General features: G+C 39.3%; 3 protein-coding genes across 3 annotated transcripts in view; 2 read left to right on the top strand and 1 right to left on the bottom strand.

Annotated features, from left to right (window-relative positions):
* tie1 (tyrosine kinase with immunoglobulin-like and EGF-like domains 1) overlaps positions 1 to 9,976 on the bottom strand; it is a 40,965-nt gene extending 30,989 nt beyond the window's left edge. Inside the window, exon 1 of the mRNA XM_056378471.1 lies at positions 9,841 to 9,976. The gene's annotated coding sequence lies outside the window, so the exon portion shown is untranslated. The remainder of the gene's footprint in view (positions 1 to 9,840) is intronic.
* c6h1orf210 (chromosome 6 C1orf210 homolog) lies at positions 2,377 to 11,418 on the top strand. Its single transcript, XM_056378473.1, has 4 exons — positions 2,377 to 2,536; positions 8,006 to 8,624; positions 8,837 to 9,034; positions 9,892 to 11,418. Exons 2-4 carry the CDS (start codon positions 8,567 to 8,569, stop codon positions 10,098 to 10,100), a joined length of 465 nt encoding a protein of 154 aa, XP_056234448.1. The 5' UTR covers positions 2,377 to 2,536; positions 8,006 to 8,566; the 3' UTR covers positions 10,101 to 11,418.
* An 879-nt stretch (positions 11,419 to 12,297) lies between these two features.
* ap1m3 (adaptor related protein complex 1 subunit mu 3) overlaps positions 12,298 to 15,959 on the top strand; it is a 29,483-nt gene continuing 25,821 nt past the window's right edge. Inside the window, exon 1 of the mRNA XM_056379101.1 lies at positions 12,298 to 12,872. Within this exon, the coding sequence (XP_056235076.1) occupies positions 12,831 to 12,872 (42 nt within the window). The 5' untranslated portion in view covers positions 12,298 to 12,830. The remainder of the gene's footprint in view (positions 12,873 to 15,959) is intronic.

Genomic DNA, 15,959 nt, shown 5'->3' with positions numbered 1-15,959 from the left:
CTATCACCTTGTAAAATGTAGACTTGGGAGGTTGCAGATCACGATGGTGCCCACGGGGAATTTAGTGAGAGGCAAGGAAAAAAAACGTGACTATGGCTCCACCCAGCTGAGAGCCGTCTATGGTTGATGCTTAATGGTCAGCGGGAGGATTGTTTGTCACATCGCTCTTCCTCCTTAAGTGCAACTGTCCATTGTTTAGTACAGTGTGACACGTGTTGTTATTTCCCCCTCTTAAAAGGCTTAGCAAGGCCTTCCAATCCTCCACACAGAAGGGGCCATGACCTCAGACCCCCACCACTTCTCTGAGAGGACAAACAGTAAACATCCCACGGTAGCAAATGTGAGGAAAACCCCTTGTCTGCTGCAAAACTCCAGATTCAGAGCACAGCTCTGCTGGTGCCTCTAATGATCTTCAACTTGTTTATGTTTGTCCACTGTAAAGGGACAGAAGACATTACCATCTATAATGATGCTGTCTGCATCATTCTGGACAAATACAGTTGTGGTCAGACAATTTTCACAGCTGTCTAAATGAGACTTTTTTTCAGTGCATAACATCACACCTACTACAGGTCTTGCACTACAGAAGATAGAACCCAAAAATCCTGCACGCTGTCCTCAGACCTTCTGTAGGACTGAAACATCATAAAAAAAGTGAGTAGACAAACAAAGTGATTGAGCTCTTGGTTCTTTCAGTGTGCATCAAGTCAGAATGTTGAAGTTTTGTGCTAATTCAAGTTGACATGCAGCTTTTACTCCTGCCAAATGCCTGAAAGGTAGTTTCATTTTTGAATTGGTAGACTTGGCTTTTGCTGCTATCAGGACGGCAGCTGTAAGGTTAAATATTGGCACATTAGACACTAGTTAGATCAAATAACTAGAGGGGAACAAATTAACACAAAAATAACACTGTGAAGTGTATATTTGCAGGAAATTCTTTACAACTATTTAATAACAAAATGTAAATTTCACAATAAAGGTGCCATACCTTTATGTGTAATATAAAGAGTATAGTGTTGAACACTTATCACCCAAATCTGCAGCTTGTCTCAGCCCAACTGATCTTTTTAAGTGTCTTTCAGCTCAGTGTTTTGGTTTTATGGCAGCTTTACCGTTTTGGTTCACTCCAGCTGTTCTCATCAGTGCTGGTTCCAGCCGCAGCAGACAGCTGACTGCACACACTGACAAAACCAGCCAGATATTTCCCTCAGGAGTAGGTGCAGAGTGAAACAGAGCTAAAAAGAAGAGTGAATACTGGACTTGCATTCATCAGGTGACCAGAGACATGACTACAAATGAATGCTCATGTTGCTAGTAAATAAGTGACTATTTGCTAACTAGTTAGTCATATCAATGTAAAAAGATTATAAAATGTCAGTGTTGTTTTTACAGCTTGTTCCTGCTGACCCCGACTGGCCAAAAAAAAAAAAAGTTATTGTGGGTTTAACATAACAAATGTATCCTATCTGCCTCATTCTCACCCCAATTCAACTCCATACTGCTGCTGCAATGACCCAGTTTCCCCACAATCATTTAACATAATCAATAACCAGGTATTTCTTAAACATATTGAATCTGACTTTCATTGTCCAACAGTCAACTAACAGCAAACAACCCCCCAGTATCTATGGTGGGAAATCCCCCTAGCTTCTTTGAGCTGATGCTGAGTGATCACTTTACTATCCCAGCCATTCCTCGTACCCGCCATCTGCTCTAAGACATGCAGCTGAAACATCCTGGAACATATGGAGGGAAGGAGGAAGAGTAAGGGAGAGAGATGTAAAGACACAGAGTGCACTGCCATGTGGCCAGGAAGCAGCCCTATTGTTTTCAGGGTCACCTCGCTTTTCCTTTCAGAGCCACCAGAGGTCTGCTCTCTCCCCTCAGGCTGTACATCTTAAATAAACAAAACTCCTTGTCACCACAAACTGTATCTTGTCCGATTTCCTCCGTCATTTGAAAAGGACTGAGAGAAAAGGGTTTACATTTAGATTAACAAAGCAAGGTGTGGCAGCTGACACACACACACACACACACACACACACACACACACACACACACACACACACATACAGGAAAAGGCAAAAGCCTCACAAAGCACATATCAAACAAGATTATTTGACTGCTTACTGGAACCGTATCTAAACTAACAGAAAATCTATTTGCAGGTTCGACTGGTTGCTTACACCTTTACTTGTGAATGCATATTTGCAGTTATTGCAATATAAAATATGACATGCTGTTAATAAGTCATATTTTCCTCTTCCTGGTTTGGCACTGCTGAGTGACAACATTACCAATGACCAGGTCTGCTGTGCTATTGGACAGAGAGGAGGGACAGTGGGTGGGAGGGAGCACACCTTAGTTACAAAGTTACCCATTAACTTCCCTTCTGGGAATGGCTTGCTCAACCTTTGCACAACATTTCTCCATTTTACAGACAAAGCAAAAGAAAATGTAGTGACAGCGGATGTTAAATGTGAGAGTGGACACACAGCAGGTGAAGCTACAGGGATCTACATAGACAGGTGACCAGGTAAGACTTGAAATGAACAGCTGGTCCTCTAAAAGAGAGAGCTTTGCCAGTCTCCGTGTGTTACACTATGTAAAGATCATGTGACTGTCTTGACTTGCTTTTTGAGCTATAGCTTATCTTGATACTGATACTGTAATAATGACCAAATAATATAATCAAATGTAGCTTTAAACAGGCTGAAAAAGAACAAAATCCTGTTAATGTAATACATTTTCACTTTAGGTTTAAAAAAACAAAAACACAACAACTTTGCCAACAAAACTTGACTGACTTGTACTAAAACATGGATAAAATTCTGTGTAATGCAACGATGGAAATAATCATATAAAACTCCCTACATTGCAGTTATTGAGTGTTGTAATGACTGCTGAAGGCCATTATTTCTCAATACAGAAAAACAGCAGAACCAATGTTTACATTTCAATGTCATCGTAGCCAAATCATTGCCTGCACCTGCTGATAGCTAAAAAGCATTTTCTTATCAAGGGAGGGCAAAATGGAACAGTAATTACACTCATCTAATATGTTATATAATAATTAGTATTAAAAAATTATAGTTATTCCTAGATAGTCATATCCCTATGGCACCCCTCTGCAAGCGAGAAATACTGACCCACATGTTGATGCTGGCCACTTGCTGTTATCACCCAAAACATCACTGCACTTTTAACGGCTCTCTTTAATTAGATTACAGTTGTTATGTTTTCAGTCTCTAAGACACACACGTTTAGGTTTCCAGTATTTATAAAATAAAAGGAACCAGGTGCTAAAGCTAATCTTTAAATATCAAATATCAGTTTGTGGTCATAATGCAGGTTATGTAATGTGTTGTGTGTGTTGTGTCCCTCTGGTTTCTCTGTTGACACTGCCATTATTCCAGGACTGACAGGCAAACACCAAACATGACATTTGAGGACACTTAAGCTATTGTGACCTTGCTTCAATTAAACTTAAAGAAAAAAATGCATTAGTTGTTATTCAAAGATGTGGCTTTCATACGTACATGCTTGGTTTTATCTCAAAGCCCAGGACTCTATGAGCTTGGTTTACAGTGTGTCATTCAATCATGCTCATAAACAACAGTCTCTAAACAAAGGCAGCTGTTTTTTTGTTTTTTTTACTCTTCTATCAGACCATATGCTTTATCCCTGACAAACAATAGCCTGGCCCGACTCTTCCACACATTTTTAAAGCAAAAAAAAAAAACAGAACTTGGCAGTGGGATAAGAAGGAAAGAGGGAGGCCTGCATGCTGCTCTGTGGATTGTTGGGGCGAGGGTCAACTGAAGGACGGCTCTGTTATTATCTGTGAAGAATTAATATCTGTGATTATTGCAGCCGGGGAGAGAAAGAGAGAGAGAGAGAGAGATGTTTGCTTGGTCAAGTATGATTTATATGATTTGTATTAGAAGCAAAAAACATTTTGTGGTGAGCAGTTTTCCAAATGCATTTCGATGTAATTTTATTAGTTTTTTTTATTTTTTATTTGACTCAAGGTCTTTGTTACATAACTTGACATTAAATACTTGGCCACCTCAAGTGGCACAATCAAATTTCAAACCATAAAATAGCTTACAGTTAATTTGTCGTTTCAAAGAAATGTAATCAAACTCCTGGAGCAGAATATAAATTTGATGTTTAATTCAGTTTGATGACAGAAAGAACATTTCACACCCTCTGGCCATCATTAGTGTGTATAAACTGACGCTTCACTCACAATTTGGGGCACTGAAACAAAGAAAAACTGACTCCTTGCTTTGAGAATGATATTCAAACATAGGCGTATGCAGACTGAGAAGCAAATGTATCCTCTTACACATGCACATGCTTGTTCACATACAAATACAAATGAATGTACAGTAGCAGTGCACGGCAGAGCTCGCAAACACTGTTAAATCTGACACACAGTATTTCTCACTCCCAGGCTTCTCCTCTATAGCTCCTGATCCTGTGCTGCTCAGTGTGTATATTTTGTTGTGCTCTCCGTCTGTGTGAGGACAGAACAGGAAGAGATAAAGGCAGCCCTGTTGGTGTGTTTACAGCCAACATTACTGAAGAGAATAGCTGTGGAAGACGAAAGGGAAGAGGCCTAATGCCCCCCCCCCCCCCCCCCCCCCCCCAGCCAAAAAAGCGAGAGACAGAGATACACAAATCTTAATCTAGACCGAGAAAACAACAACCACATTTTGAAGAACCAAAGAAAATATGGATGAGATTCTAAATGACTTTCACATGTTGTCAAGAGCTGGATTTCAGAAGCGTGGGATCAAACATAAACTTATTTTCTTTTTAACAGTCTAATTTGGATTTTATTTCCCTAATTATCCTACTGCAAGATTAATATATAATAATGGGAAACATTGTGAAACTATGAATATTAACTTAATACAAGATAATATTTTTCTTTCTGAAACTGAGGTTAAAACTGTAGTTTTGCCTTATATTTCAGCAGCAGACTGTAACGTGATCGTTCAGTACAACAGATACCGTCTTTGAGTGCAGAGAGTAGCAGTGTGGCTACAGTCTTTTACAAAGTGTTGCATTATGGGTTGTTTGTAGCTTTAATGTTGCTAGGCTGGTTCATCTATCATAAAAGTGTTTCGTTCGTCCGGTTTCACCTGCAGGAGTCTCTGAAGACTTCATGTGTGATGTGTTTTGCTGCCACAGAGGAAATATATTCATAACAAGTTAAAACGAGTTGACAGCGTCTCGCGACGTCTTTACAGCAGAAATAAACCGGGAAGAAAATCTGTCAAACAGCCAACAATGACGTCCGTCACAGATGAGGAGCTCAGAAAGGCTGAAGTCTGAAAAATATTGGTGTCAGAGAAAATGATTAAACGAGAGGGATGAGAGTGAGAGAGGAGCTCTACAGCTGAGTGACTACAGGTAAAGTGAGCTGTCAACAGACGTTCAACTGAACAAATATTACACTGTCAGATGTCTGTGGGAGGATGAGAAAATTGCAGTTCAAATCTATTCACTATAAGTCTACTTTTCACCAATGTTATTTTCAAAGGCGCACATTACGATCACTCACAAAAGTGTGAAGGATTACTTCAGGACACAGCGCTCACCTTATCAGTGTGGATACATGTATCGTTATTCCCAACACTGCTCGAGGGGCTGGCTTCACCTGTTGCTACATGCAGAGCGGCCTTGACCCTATCCCTATTTACAAAGTTACAGTAATATCAGGCTTTGAACTACTCCACCAGTTTCAGTCATTGTTTCCTATTGAGAAACTGCTGATTTCTGCCTCTGAGTTCAAGAGATGGCCAACTAATACCTTTCAACAGGTTATAATACAGTTATTGTTGTGACTGTTCCTCTGTCAAGTATAAAACTGTGCAAAATGTGCAAATTGTAATTTTTTACAGTATATAATTTATACAGTGTACAGTATGGCCTTGCTACTTTCACTTAAGTAAAGCTTCTGAATAGTCTTCCAAAGCTGCTGGATACATAGTGTCTGTTTCAATATGTTTACTTCAAAAAACGATCAGCATGTTGAAAATGTCCTAACCTGTTGAATGTACTTGAAAATGATCTGAAAAATAATTCCACTACTGCTGGATGCAACATTTATGTGGTGTATTTAGTTCAATGTATTTCTTCGATGTATTTCCCTAGCAAAACAACTAGCATGTGGAAAACGTAATAACATGATAAATGCACAAGATTATGATCAATGAAAGGAGAGGCAGGGATTAAGAAAAAAATGTCTAATTCGTCCTTTAAAACTTTGACCTGGAGCATCTCAAGCTGGCATGTCAGTTACAGTTAGTGTAGTTAGTGCATAAGGGACGGCATGGATGAAACTTGTCTGACTGTACTGTAAATACAGGGTGCCAACCTGTTGACTCATGCATGCAAATATCTGTCAAATTTGCAAATAGCTGCACAGAAAGGTCCTCTCTCTTTCAAACATAAACTAGTATGGATGACGGGTTTATATTTGCATTAGGAGCATCATTGAGGTTTTGATGTTATTGTGAAAGTGTGAAGTTTGAGTTCTTTAATTCATGATAGAGTTAGACAGGGATCATAGAAATATAGACCAAAAAGGACAAAATCAATGGGAAAACCATGGTGCTTTATAATACATTTAATAACTTGACATTTTGGGAAACATGCTTATTTTCTTTTTTGTGAAGAGTTAAATTAATATAGAGCTACAGCTAGCAGTTTATTAGCTGAGCTTGGCATATAGACTGGAAACCGGGGGAGACAGCTTGTCTGGCTCTGTCCAAAGTTAACAAAATCCACCTACCAGTACCTCTATACAGCTCATTAAGTAACATGTAGTATCTTGTTTGTTCAATCTGTACAAAACCTGAAGTGTAATAATGACAAATCACTGTTTTACGGGGGGTCAAGTGTTGACTGTTTTTTGGCTGGGACTAGTTGCCAGGCAACCAGTGGCAGCTCCCGTCAGTTACTGGTTACTTTGGTTTTTTTGTATAGATCAAAAAAAACACAAATACAGTCTTAACCAGTGATTTTTAGAGGTGCTGGTTTTGTTATCTTTCAACAGTGCCCCTGTTTCCAGTTTTTGTGCTAAGCTAAGCTAACAAACTAGCTGTAGCTTCATATTTACTGTACAAATGGACAAATGTCAAGAGAGTGAGAAAGTTATCTCCCAAAATGTCAAACCTTTCCTTTAAAACCTAATTTTGGTCATATGTGAGGCATTTCCCATCTTCATTGCCTCTATATGTTAGCTATGATTTCAGTGAAAAGCTTTTACATGGCATTGTTCTAAACAAATAATGTTTGGTAGGCTTTCTTTTATTGTCCTTTGAGAACCATTAAGCATGTGGTCTCTGTATTGTAGGAAGCCGTGAAGCAGAGTCAGATTCTTTCTCTCTCTCTCTCTCTCTCTCTCTCTCTCTCACACACACACACACACACACACACACACACACACACACACACACACACACACAACACACACACACACACACACACACACACACACACACACACACACACACACACACACACACACACACACACACACATTAGTGATTTTGCCAGTGTTTTGTGTCAGCTAGACCTACGGATGAAGGTTTTACAGTATGTGGGACTTCCTGTTTGTGACACACTTTTCCTGTTGTGGATGATATCCTCCTGAGTTCCTGACAGCTCATACTCAATTATGACTTCTGGATTTAGGGGACCCAGGCAGAGTTTCCTCTTTATGATGACACTCTCACTCTTCCTAGATACTATGAGATGAAATATTTAGGTCATTTGATCATTCATGTTCTTTTTGTGTGGTTCACTTATAAAATATGCATTTACAAGAGTCCAAAAGAATTCAAAGCCACAGTGCACATGGGATGTGGGGGCATTGTGGTTTACTCATAGCTGATTTTTTATATTTTTTTGCAAGATGCCTTTGTAGGCAAGTGTGTAAAATGATTCTGATTTAATTTCCTATTTCTGTTTCCCACTTTCTCTAAAGCCTAATTTCACTGGAGCTAGAGGACTCATATTTCCACTCATACATGGGATGATAATGCTGCCATCAGTCTTCACTTGTTACTGAACCGAGGAGTCCCATCACTCAACCTCGCCACCTAGTGGAGCTGTGAAGGTTAACTTCCCTCTTGGTCAACAGAAATCTTCCACACAAGTACCTCCCTCATCTGGGGAGATGCCTGCTCTGCAACATTTCCCTCAGATCCCATTTATTTTTAACCTGCTGAAAACAATATAACTACAACTAGCTTTGCACGTCACCAAACATTGGTGGATGAAGGCATTAAAACATCCTTTCAACAGTCTGCTGGATCTTGTAGAAAGAGTGGACTCTTCACTCACAGGTCACAGAAGCTGTTCTTCATCTGACATGTGGTTGATAATACTCCCATGATCCATGGCTTCACACTAGAGTTAATGGTGCCCCGAAGCAAGAAACAGGTCTCATCCAACAAGAAGCAAATTGAGCCGCACAGGAGAAGTCACTCTCACTCACTCACTCACTCATTCTCGAAAGAGACTGCACAAACAAGAGCAAAGCCAGATGGAAATATCATCAAATGGCACAGTCTCTACAGCTACGCCAACAGCAGCACAAAATGGTAAGAATTCAGTTAGACACCATTGATTTATCATCAGAAAAGATTGCTTTGAATCTGCTCTAAATCAGCTTGAGAGAGAGGTTGACAGACACTGATGGATAAATTAAATATTTGGTCCACCTGCTTTAAGTCGGTGTTAAGATGGGTTTGGATGTTTAGGTGCTTTCCACAACCACAACAGACTGACTAAGTGGGATTTTCTTCTCTTACAGACACTTTGAGAGACCAGCCAGACAAACATACCAATCACAACTGGGAGTTCTTGGTGGCTGTCTTGGTCACTGCCATCTCTATCTCCATTCTCATTGCCCTTCTGGCTAAATGCCAGGTGATTCGACGCTACCTGGCCAGCTACCGGCACACACGGCTGAGGGAGGCAGACACTGTCAGCCAGTGTGACCCGGCGTCAGGTTTGCTTTTCTTTTTTTTTTACACCCCCTAAATTTTAGTAAATATTTCTTGTGCACTCTTGACTGAAATAAAAATGTGCTGAACATCTGTCTGAAAGCTAAAACATTAGTATTCAACCTCCAAGTTCATGAAAGCTTTGATATTCATTTTTCCTAAACCTCTTCCCCTTGGGTCACATGGGAGGTGATGTATTTTAGGTTTTACAGCGGTAGCATTCATTTTAATGTCTGGAATAAATACCAGAATAAAAACAACAATTTAAAGTGTAGAGTATTTAGTGTCAGCTTAAAGCTGCTCTACTACCAAATGTACACTACCTGCCCAGCACCAAACAACAGACAGACAAAGTTAGTGACTGGCAACTGGTGAACTCCCTCAGGAGTCATTGGAGACAGAGCTAAAAAATGAGTGATTATTGGAAACAACTCAAACTAAATGCTAATGTTGCTCTGTGTCAGCTGAATGTAAATAGGTGATGGTCTTAAGGTGATGTCAAATGTTTTTACACCTTGTTGTGCTGCCCCCATAAGGCAAAAAAAATTAAAGCAGCTTTAACACCAAACAATATCACAATGTCACTAACATCAACAACAACAAGCCCAAACTGAAAATAGATCATTAAAAGCTCATTTGGGAGCAAAATAATTTCTGTCAAACTTCATCTGATCTTCATCTTCATCTGATCATACAAATCCATGTTCATCAGTCACTGTTGATGGAGCAGCTCAAGGCTGTACATCAATGTGACATTACCAATCACAGCTTTCCATCTCCTGTGTCAGTTAGAATAATATTTAGGTCTTACCTTTAATTGGTTGTTATTCATAATGCAGCACAACTCTTGTGTTCCTATTAGTGCCTCGAGGCCTAGAGATGGAGTATCCCATGCACGTTGGGCTTCGATGGGAAACTCACTGTGTCCCTCCTGTGACCGAGGAAGATGATGACGGCTTCATCGAGGACAACTACATCCCGGCCAGCGAGAGAGCGAGGGCTGAGAGAGCAGCGGAGAACATGGTGGACACTGAAGAAGAGATGGATGAGATTGAATTTAGCATCGCTTAGCAGGAGTGCGTGTACACCTGCTCGACTGAACCACCGATTCCACTCCCACCTTTTCTTCACTTTCCTGTTTATTTGAGCGATATTCGTATTGACAGTCACAAAATTTGCACTTTGTAAACACTGATTGAGTTTAGGAAAGTACAAAAATCAGTGCTCAAGAGTCTTGATTTTAAGGCAGCACAAAAGTGCATTATGGCAGTGGTTCTCAACGTGTCGTCTTTGGACCCACAAAGGTCGTCATAAAAGAGCATTTCAGCATAAACTCAGGACAATGAATATAAGTAAAAATGGTTGTGCCTTATTTGTCAGTATACTGACAACAGTAACAGTAAATGATATGTTTTAAGCGATAATCAAAGGGATAAAATTTTAAAAAAGAAGTGTGAAAAAGAGATGAAAGGGCCTTCTGTAAATATGAACGTTAGGCTTGGGCTGATATTTGATAATATCGAAAATCGACTACCCTGCTGCTGAGTCCAACCCTCATTTTAATGCTTTGCTTACTGACAAATAGAATTATGTTTTATATATAAAAAAAAAAATGAAACATGAAATATTACAATATACTTATATCATTAAAAAATCCCCCCTTCCTTCCAAAATAACATTCCCCCCGAATATTGCAATATTTGGGCGGGACTGTATCGAGATGATACATTTTGGAGTACAGCCAAGTCTAATGAACATTAACCAATCACCCTTGTATCTGTTGACAGTTTTTGGCTCAGTTGATTGGTTGATTGATTTGTTGATTTTGCAGTAGCCTGCAGGTCATGCAAAATATCTCTATGTTGTAAACAGATAACTTCAACTGTGCTGAATGCGAACAGGAACATTTCACTAGATAATATGATTCAAGGCCAATTTATGCTCTAATTAAAAAGCCTTTTCAACTGCTCAAAATCTTTGAACAGCAATCTGACAAGCAACTAAGCCATGAGGGGACACTTCAAAGTTTTAACCATTGTGATAAGAAAGCTTCAGATGAATGAACACAATGAATAGGCTATAGTAAATTAATATATTCAAACAGGGCTGTTACAGCATCAGTTTTTAAAACATGCCATGGAAAGATTTTTACATGTAGGACCACAGAAAGAAGATATAACAACTGCTACATGAGAATGTGGGATGGCTACAGTCTACTAAAGGCTGTAGGCCTACTTGTAATTAGTTACTCTGCACTCTTGGATGCTATTTTTAGGATGTAGGCTGGAAATGTGCATGAAATCAGCACTTCCCTGCTGTAAACTCAGCCTACAGTTTGGTCAGTAAATTGTAAATAGTGTGACCTCAATAAAAATCTAGTTGCAAATGACACCGAGTCATCTGGTCCGTCTGCATGGGTCTAGGCCATTTTTAAATCCAAACAATGAATGTAACTTCAGAGGAGTATAGTTTCTCCACCATTTGGTTCTGTTTGCCTCATTGGTCACAAAATGGACTCGTCACACTCACCTTTCTTTTTAAACTTTACAAACACTAGTATCAACAACTGTAATTAAGCTTGACACAGCGTCTCGAAAAGAGGCCTGGAGCGTTCCGGATCCTCTGAGACCATCCAGCTGATGAGAGCGGTCTGACAGGTCTGTGTGAAGCTGTCAGGCGAGGAGCTCCCACCCGGAAACACAGCAAATCAAGTTCACACAGACGGGGTGCAGCGAAACCGGAACATTAACGATTCTAACTTCAAAATAAAACTCTAGAAAATTAACATCACTATCCACTGTGGGTGTGTCAGTTAATCCAGACCAAAAATAAAACAAACAAAACATTAGAAGGATTTCATTAATAATAACCCAGCAAAATGATATACATTTATATTCATGTATTGTGAGTTTATATGTATGCTATCTTGGTCTCTCTTTTAAAAGAGAGTTGTTGTTTGTTTGTTTGTTTTTTTTTTTTTATCTCAATGAGACTTCTTGCTAAAAATACAGTGGTAAAATACTAAAAGGGTTATATTGTACTATTGTGGATTTCTTAACGAACTATTAATGTGAAATGTGGTTGTTACTCAAATTAAAGTTGGCTAATGGAGTAAAAAGTGCAATATTTTCCCCTGAAATATTCGATAAAAAGTTAATATAGGAAGAATGTAAGAAAAAAAATTAGAAGTAAAATTCGTGCATTAAAGATTTAATTGAGTAAAATTATTACCAACAAATATGAAAGTTAAAAAAGGAAAAAGATGTTAAAGTTTAAGCATCAAAAATAGAAGTGCAAATGCACATTAACATAAACCTGATTGAACTTCTTTAAATTAAACCGTAGCTGGGATAATTTGAATCTCTGATAAGTAAATAAGAAATAGGGTTATCAAATAAAGTTAAAAAGATATATTTCCGTCCTAATTGTAGTGGAGTAGAAGTTTAAAGTGAAATAGTCAAGTAAAGTGTAAGTATCTGAAAATTTAAGTACAGTTATTATGTAAATGTAGGCTACTTTGTTACGTTATAAAAACATTGGATAAAAAAACACATCACCAAAGCAAGGAAAGTCCCAGCACCTCACAGCCGGAAGTCGTGTTTCTATCATTGCGACCAACTTGACACTTGAGTCTGGAAAAGCAGCGACTTGCAGTGGAAACACAACCGCTGAAGAGAGTAGAGGAGAGGAGGAAGGAGGATGATGGGAGCGAGAATTACTGCACACAAGTGACCCATATCTGACAATAGACCATATAATATCTCGGCTACTTCTTGGACTCGAGCTTTTTTCTCCGCCAGGATGTCGGCGTCGGCGATATTTATCCTCGACCTGAAGGGAAAGGTAAGTTTGTGGCGACTTGTTGGTGGGGAAGTTGACATAAGGGTTATCAACGCAGCACCTGCTTCAAGAGAAGAGTGTATTAGCTTAAATAAAGCCCAATAGTGTCACTAAATTGTCGGATGTTTTGATTTTTTGTCGGTGCACTGTAGCAACTGTACATTATAAGGCAGATGCAATTGTATTTCCTGACAAAGGCTGACTATCTACTGTACATGTATGTGTCCTTCTAACGCTCATGTAAGACGGAGCAGTCAGGAAGAGGCTCAACTTGCTTAACTCGTTTCAGTGTTTCAGTATACACAGAGGGCTTGTTCTTGTGCAGCGATGCAGCCTTTATTGTATGTGATGTGTCCTATTTCAAAGTTTAAAACTTTACTTTTTGCAGCCCCATTAGGTTACCGCAAAAAATAAAAAATAAATAAATAAAAATAGAAATAATAATATGATAATGAAAATAAGTTTCTGTCCCCGGCCATGAACAGATTTCTTAGCAGTCTTTGTATTTGAAATTTTAGGAATGTATAGTGTAGTATGGAATGAAAAGAAGAGGACGCTGAATTTTCCCAGATTTTTATTTTATAAGCCTCACAGGGTTAATTTATTTGAAGGCAAGAAAAGGAATTGCTGAACAGTCCCTATATGCCTAACAATACCCATCAGGGAAAAGGATCAGTCTCGCAAAGCCCACATGTCTGATTGTTCAGATTAAAGGTTTTCTCTTCCTCCCTCCTCTGTCTATCTGTGCCCTGGGGCAATTCACTAACTCTTCACCTTCAGTCCTCTCCTTCCCTCTGTCCTGACCAGACGAGGTTCTCTGTCCTCAATTATAGGTGCGGATGCAAAAAAAGGGATAAAAAATGCACTCAATTAAAATGCAGGAGGGGCTGAATATATTTAAACTTACAGCATAGATAAAAATAATTGTATCTAGGCAGTATTGTAGAAATCATCCAAAACCAGTCAGGCACAGATAGACAGGTCACTCCAGTACACACATTCACTTGAAAACACATAGCTACTGCAGGAGCCAGTTTCCACTTCTGCCCTTTATCCTTGCACCCTCTGCCCCCATCCCCCCTCCACCCCACTCTAAGTTGTAGCTCCTGGGCACCAGACTGCACGCTGCTGGCTGCTGGGACCCGCTATGTAGACCGAAATGTCAGGCTATTGAAATCAGCATGGCGTCATTTGTTCCCAGTGCTTCCCAATAGAATTTTTAATAAGTGAACACGAGTTCAAGTAGAAGTCCTGGGTCGTCACAGGTAGCAGCACATTTCATCAGCTTTGCCACCAGACTGAAATATTTCAGCAGCTATTGGAGAGATTGCTCATCGATTGGTGCAGACATTCATGGTTCCCAGAGGATGAATCTTAATAAAGTTGACAATCCCCTGACTGTTCCTCTGGTGCCACCAAGTTTTTGAGTGAATATTGGATAAATAGATAAAAACGTTCATGTCCCCTCCCCCCCAGGATTAATTATAATAACTCCACTGACTGTACACACTTACGCTGTGTCCAAAGTCACTCCCTATATATTATGTATAGCACCGTATTTACTGTATGCAGTTTTATTTGAATATCCGAGTACTGAGAGGTAGTGCCCTCAAAAATTTCTTCAGTGGAACAAGAAAGTAGTTTCCGCAGCATGTACACTAGTTCCTGCTTACAGTCCCACAACGCCATGCTCGACATTTTACACATGCAATGATTACGTAGCTCTCCTGCTGTCAGTGATGACGCAAAATAACGAAGATAAGTAAGTGTCTGAAATCTCAATTTACCTCTCACTCCTGAGTAAACTATTGAGTGTTTATTATGTAGGGAATGTGTGAGCAAGGGAATGAGTTTGGACATAGTATTATAAAGAGTAGGAGGAGCTACATTTCTATTCTATTTCTTTTTTTCAGGGACATTATACATCACAGTGTGCATTATAATTCAAATGTAAATATACAACAATTGTCCACAGTAATGCTGATTATAATTACTGATTATCATCTGTTTAATCGGTTTATTCCGGTTTTGAGTAAGGACTACTGCAATTACAATGAGGCTCTGGCTGAAAAAAGGGGCACTGTGAGTGTGCACAATGTTAAATGGTTGCAGTTGATGGACCGAGCCAGTGGCATCTCTTTGCAGTCATCACTGTGCCATTATTTCATCTACAAGTAAGCTACTGTAAACTTCCAACAGCCCCACCACTCTAAATATCATCATTATTCTGCTGTTTTTTTCTGAGTGCTAATGGCGTTACGTGTTTATTTGTGATGTGATTGTTTTTCCAGACTGTTGATGGGTGATACAAACTGGCACTAGCTTTTTAGACTTTTGTCTCTTTCTATGTTTGCCTTGCAGTGATACACTCCAGTGGGGCTTTTGTTGTTACCATTTGGCTTTAGAGGTCAGCAGCGAGTGGTTCCTATTGATTTCGCTTGGTCACTGATTGCCTTGTGTCTGTCCCAGTGACAAACTTTCCCTAAATCCCTGCAATGATCCCCCCCCCCATGATTTTTAAGTCCAGCAGTGGTTTTAATAGATGATTGTTGTTGTTGCTGTTGCTTTCTGCAACTCAATCAAAACATCACAAATACAGATTCTTCTAGATTTAAACAACAGTGGGACAACACAGTAAGAAACTGTTTAATACGGCAGTAGAAAATGCCATTTTGAATAGTGACTGCTTGAGGTCTAAACCATTTCTCCCTCATACTGTTCTTCATATTACCTTTTATAAAAGCGTGTCTGTCTTAATTACATGCCTTACTTTCATCTGTTCACTTTCATTTATCCTCATTCTCATATTCTCATTAACTTTCACACTTGCCTATTTTTATCTAAAGGACTTTGACATACTTGTCGTATGTGAATGTCATGTAGAATCAGGTTTCAGGGATGTAATGGAAGGATATGAGCTGTAAAAATATTTGTAATAATATTTGTAAATGAATTGGACTATGTTTTTAACAGAGAGTATAGTTTTTAAACTTGGAGGTAACACATACACAGTAGACCTGGATTATTAAGTAGCTGCGCTCTGCTTTGGGGCATGAAATATGCTAACTGTTTGTGTGAGGTGCTCTGCCT

This window comes from Seriola aureovittata, chromosome 6 (assembly GCF_021018895.1).
Source record: "Seriola aureovittata isolate HTS-2021-v1 ecotype China chromosome 6, ASM2101889v1, whole genome shotgun sequence".
NCBI classification, from domain to species: domain Eukaryota; kingdom Metazoa; phylum Chordata; class Actinopteri; order Carangiformes; family Carangidae; genus Seriola; species Seriola aureovittata.
The sequence above is the reverse complement of the archived record's forward strand: the minus strand, read 5'-3'. Positions and strand labels throughout refer to the sequence as shown.

What these genes read in the sequence shown, in the direction of transcription:
- c6h1orf210 (XM_056378473.1), top strand. Translation starts at nt 8,567, where the DNA reads ATGGAAATATCATCAAATGGCACAGTCTCTACAGCTACGCCAACAGCA. An exon ending in GCCAACAGCAGCACAAAATG is followed by an intron (nt 8,625 to 8,836) that starts GTAAGAATTCAG and finishes CTTCTCTTACAG; the next exon opens with ACACTTTGAGAGACCAGCCA. An exon ending in CCAGTGTGACCCGGCGTCAG is followed by an intron (nt 9,035 to 9,891) that starts GTTTGCTTTTCT and finishes TGTTCCTATTAG; the next exon opens with TGCCTCGAGGCCTAGAGATG.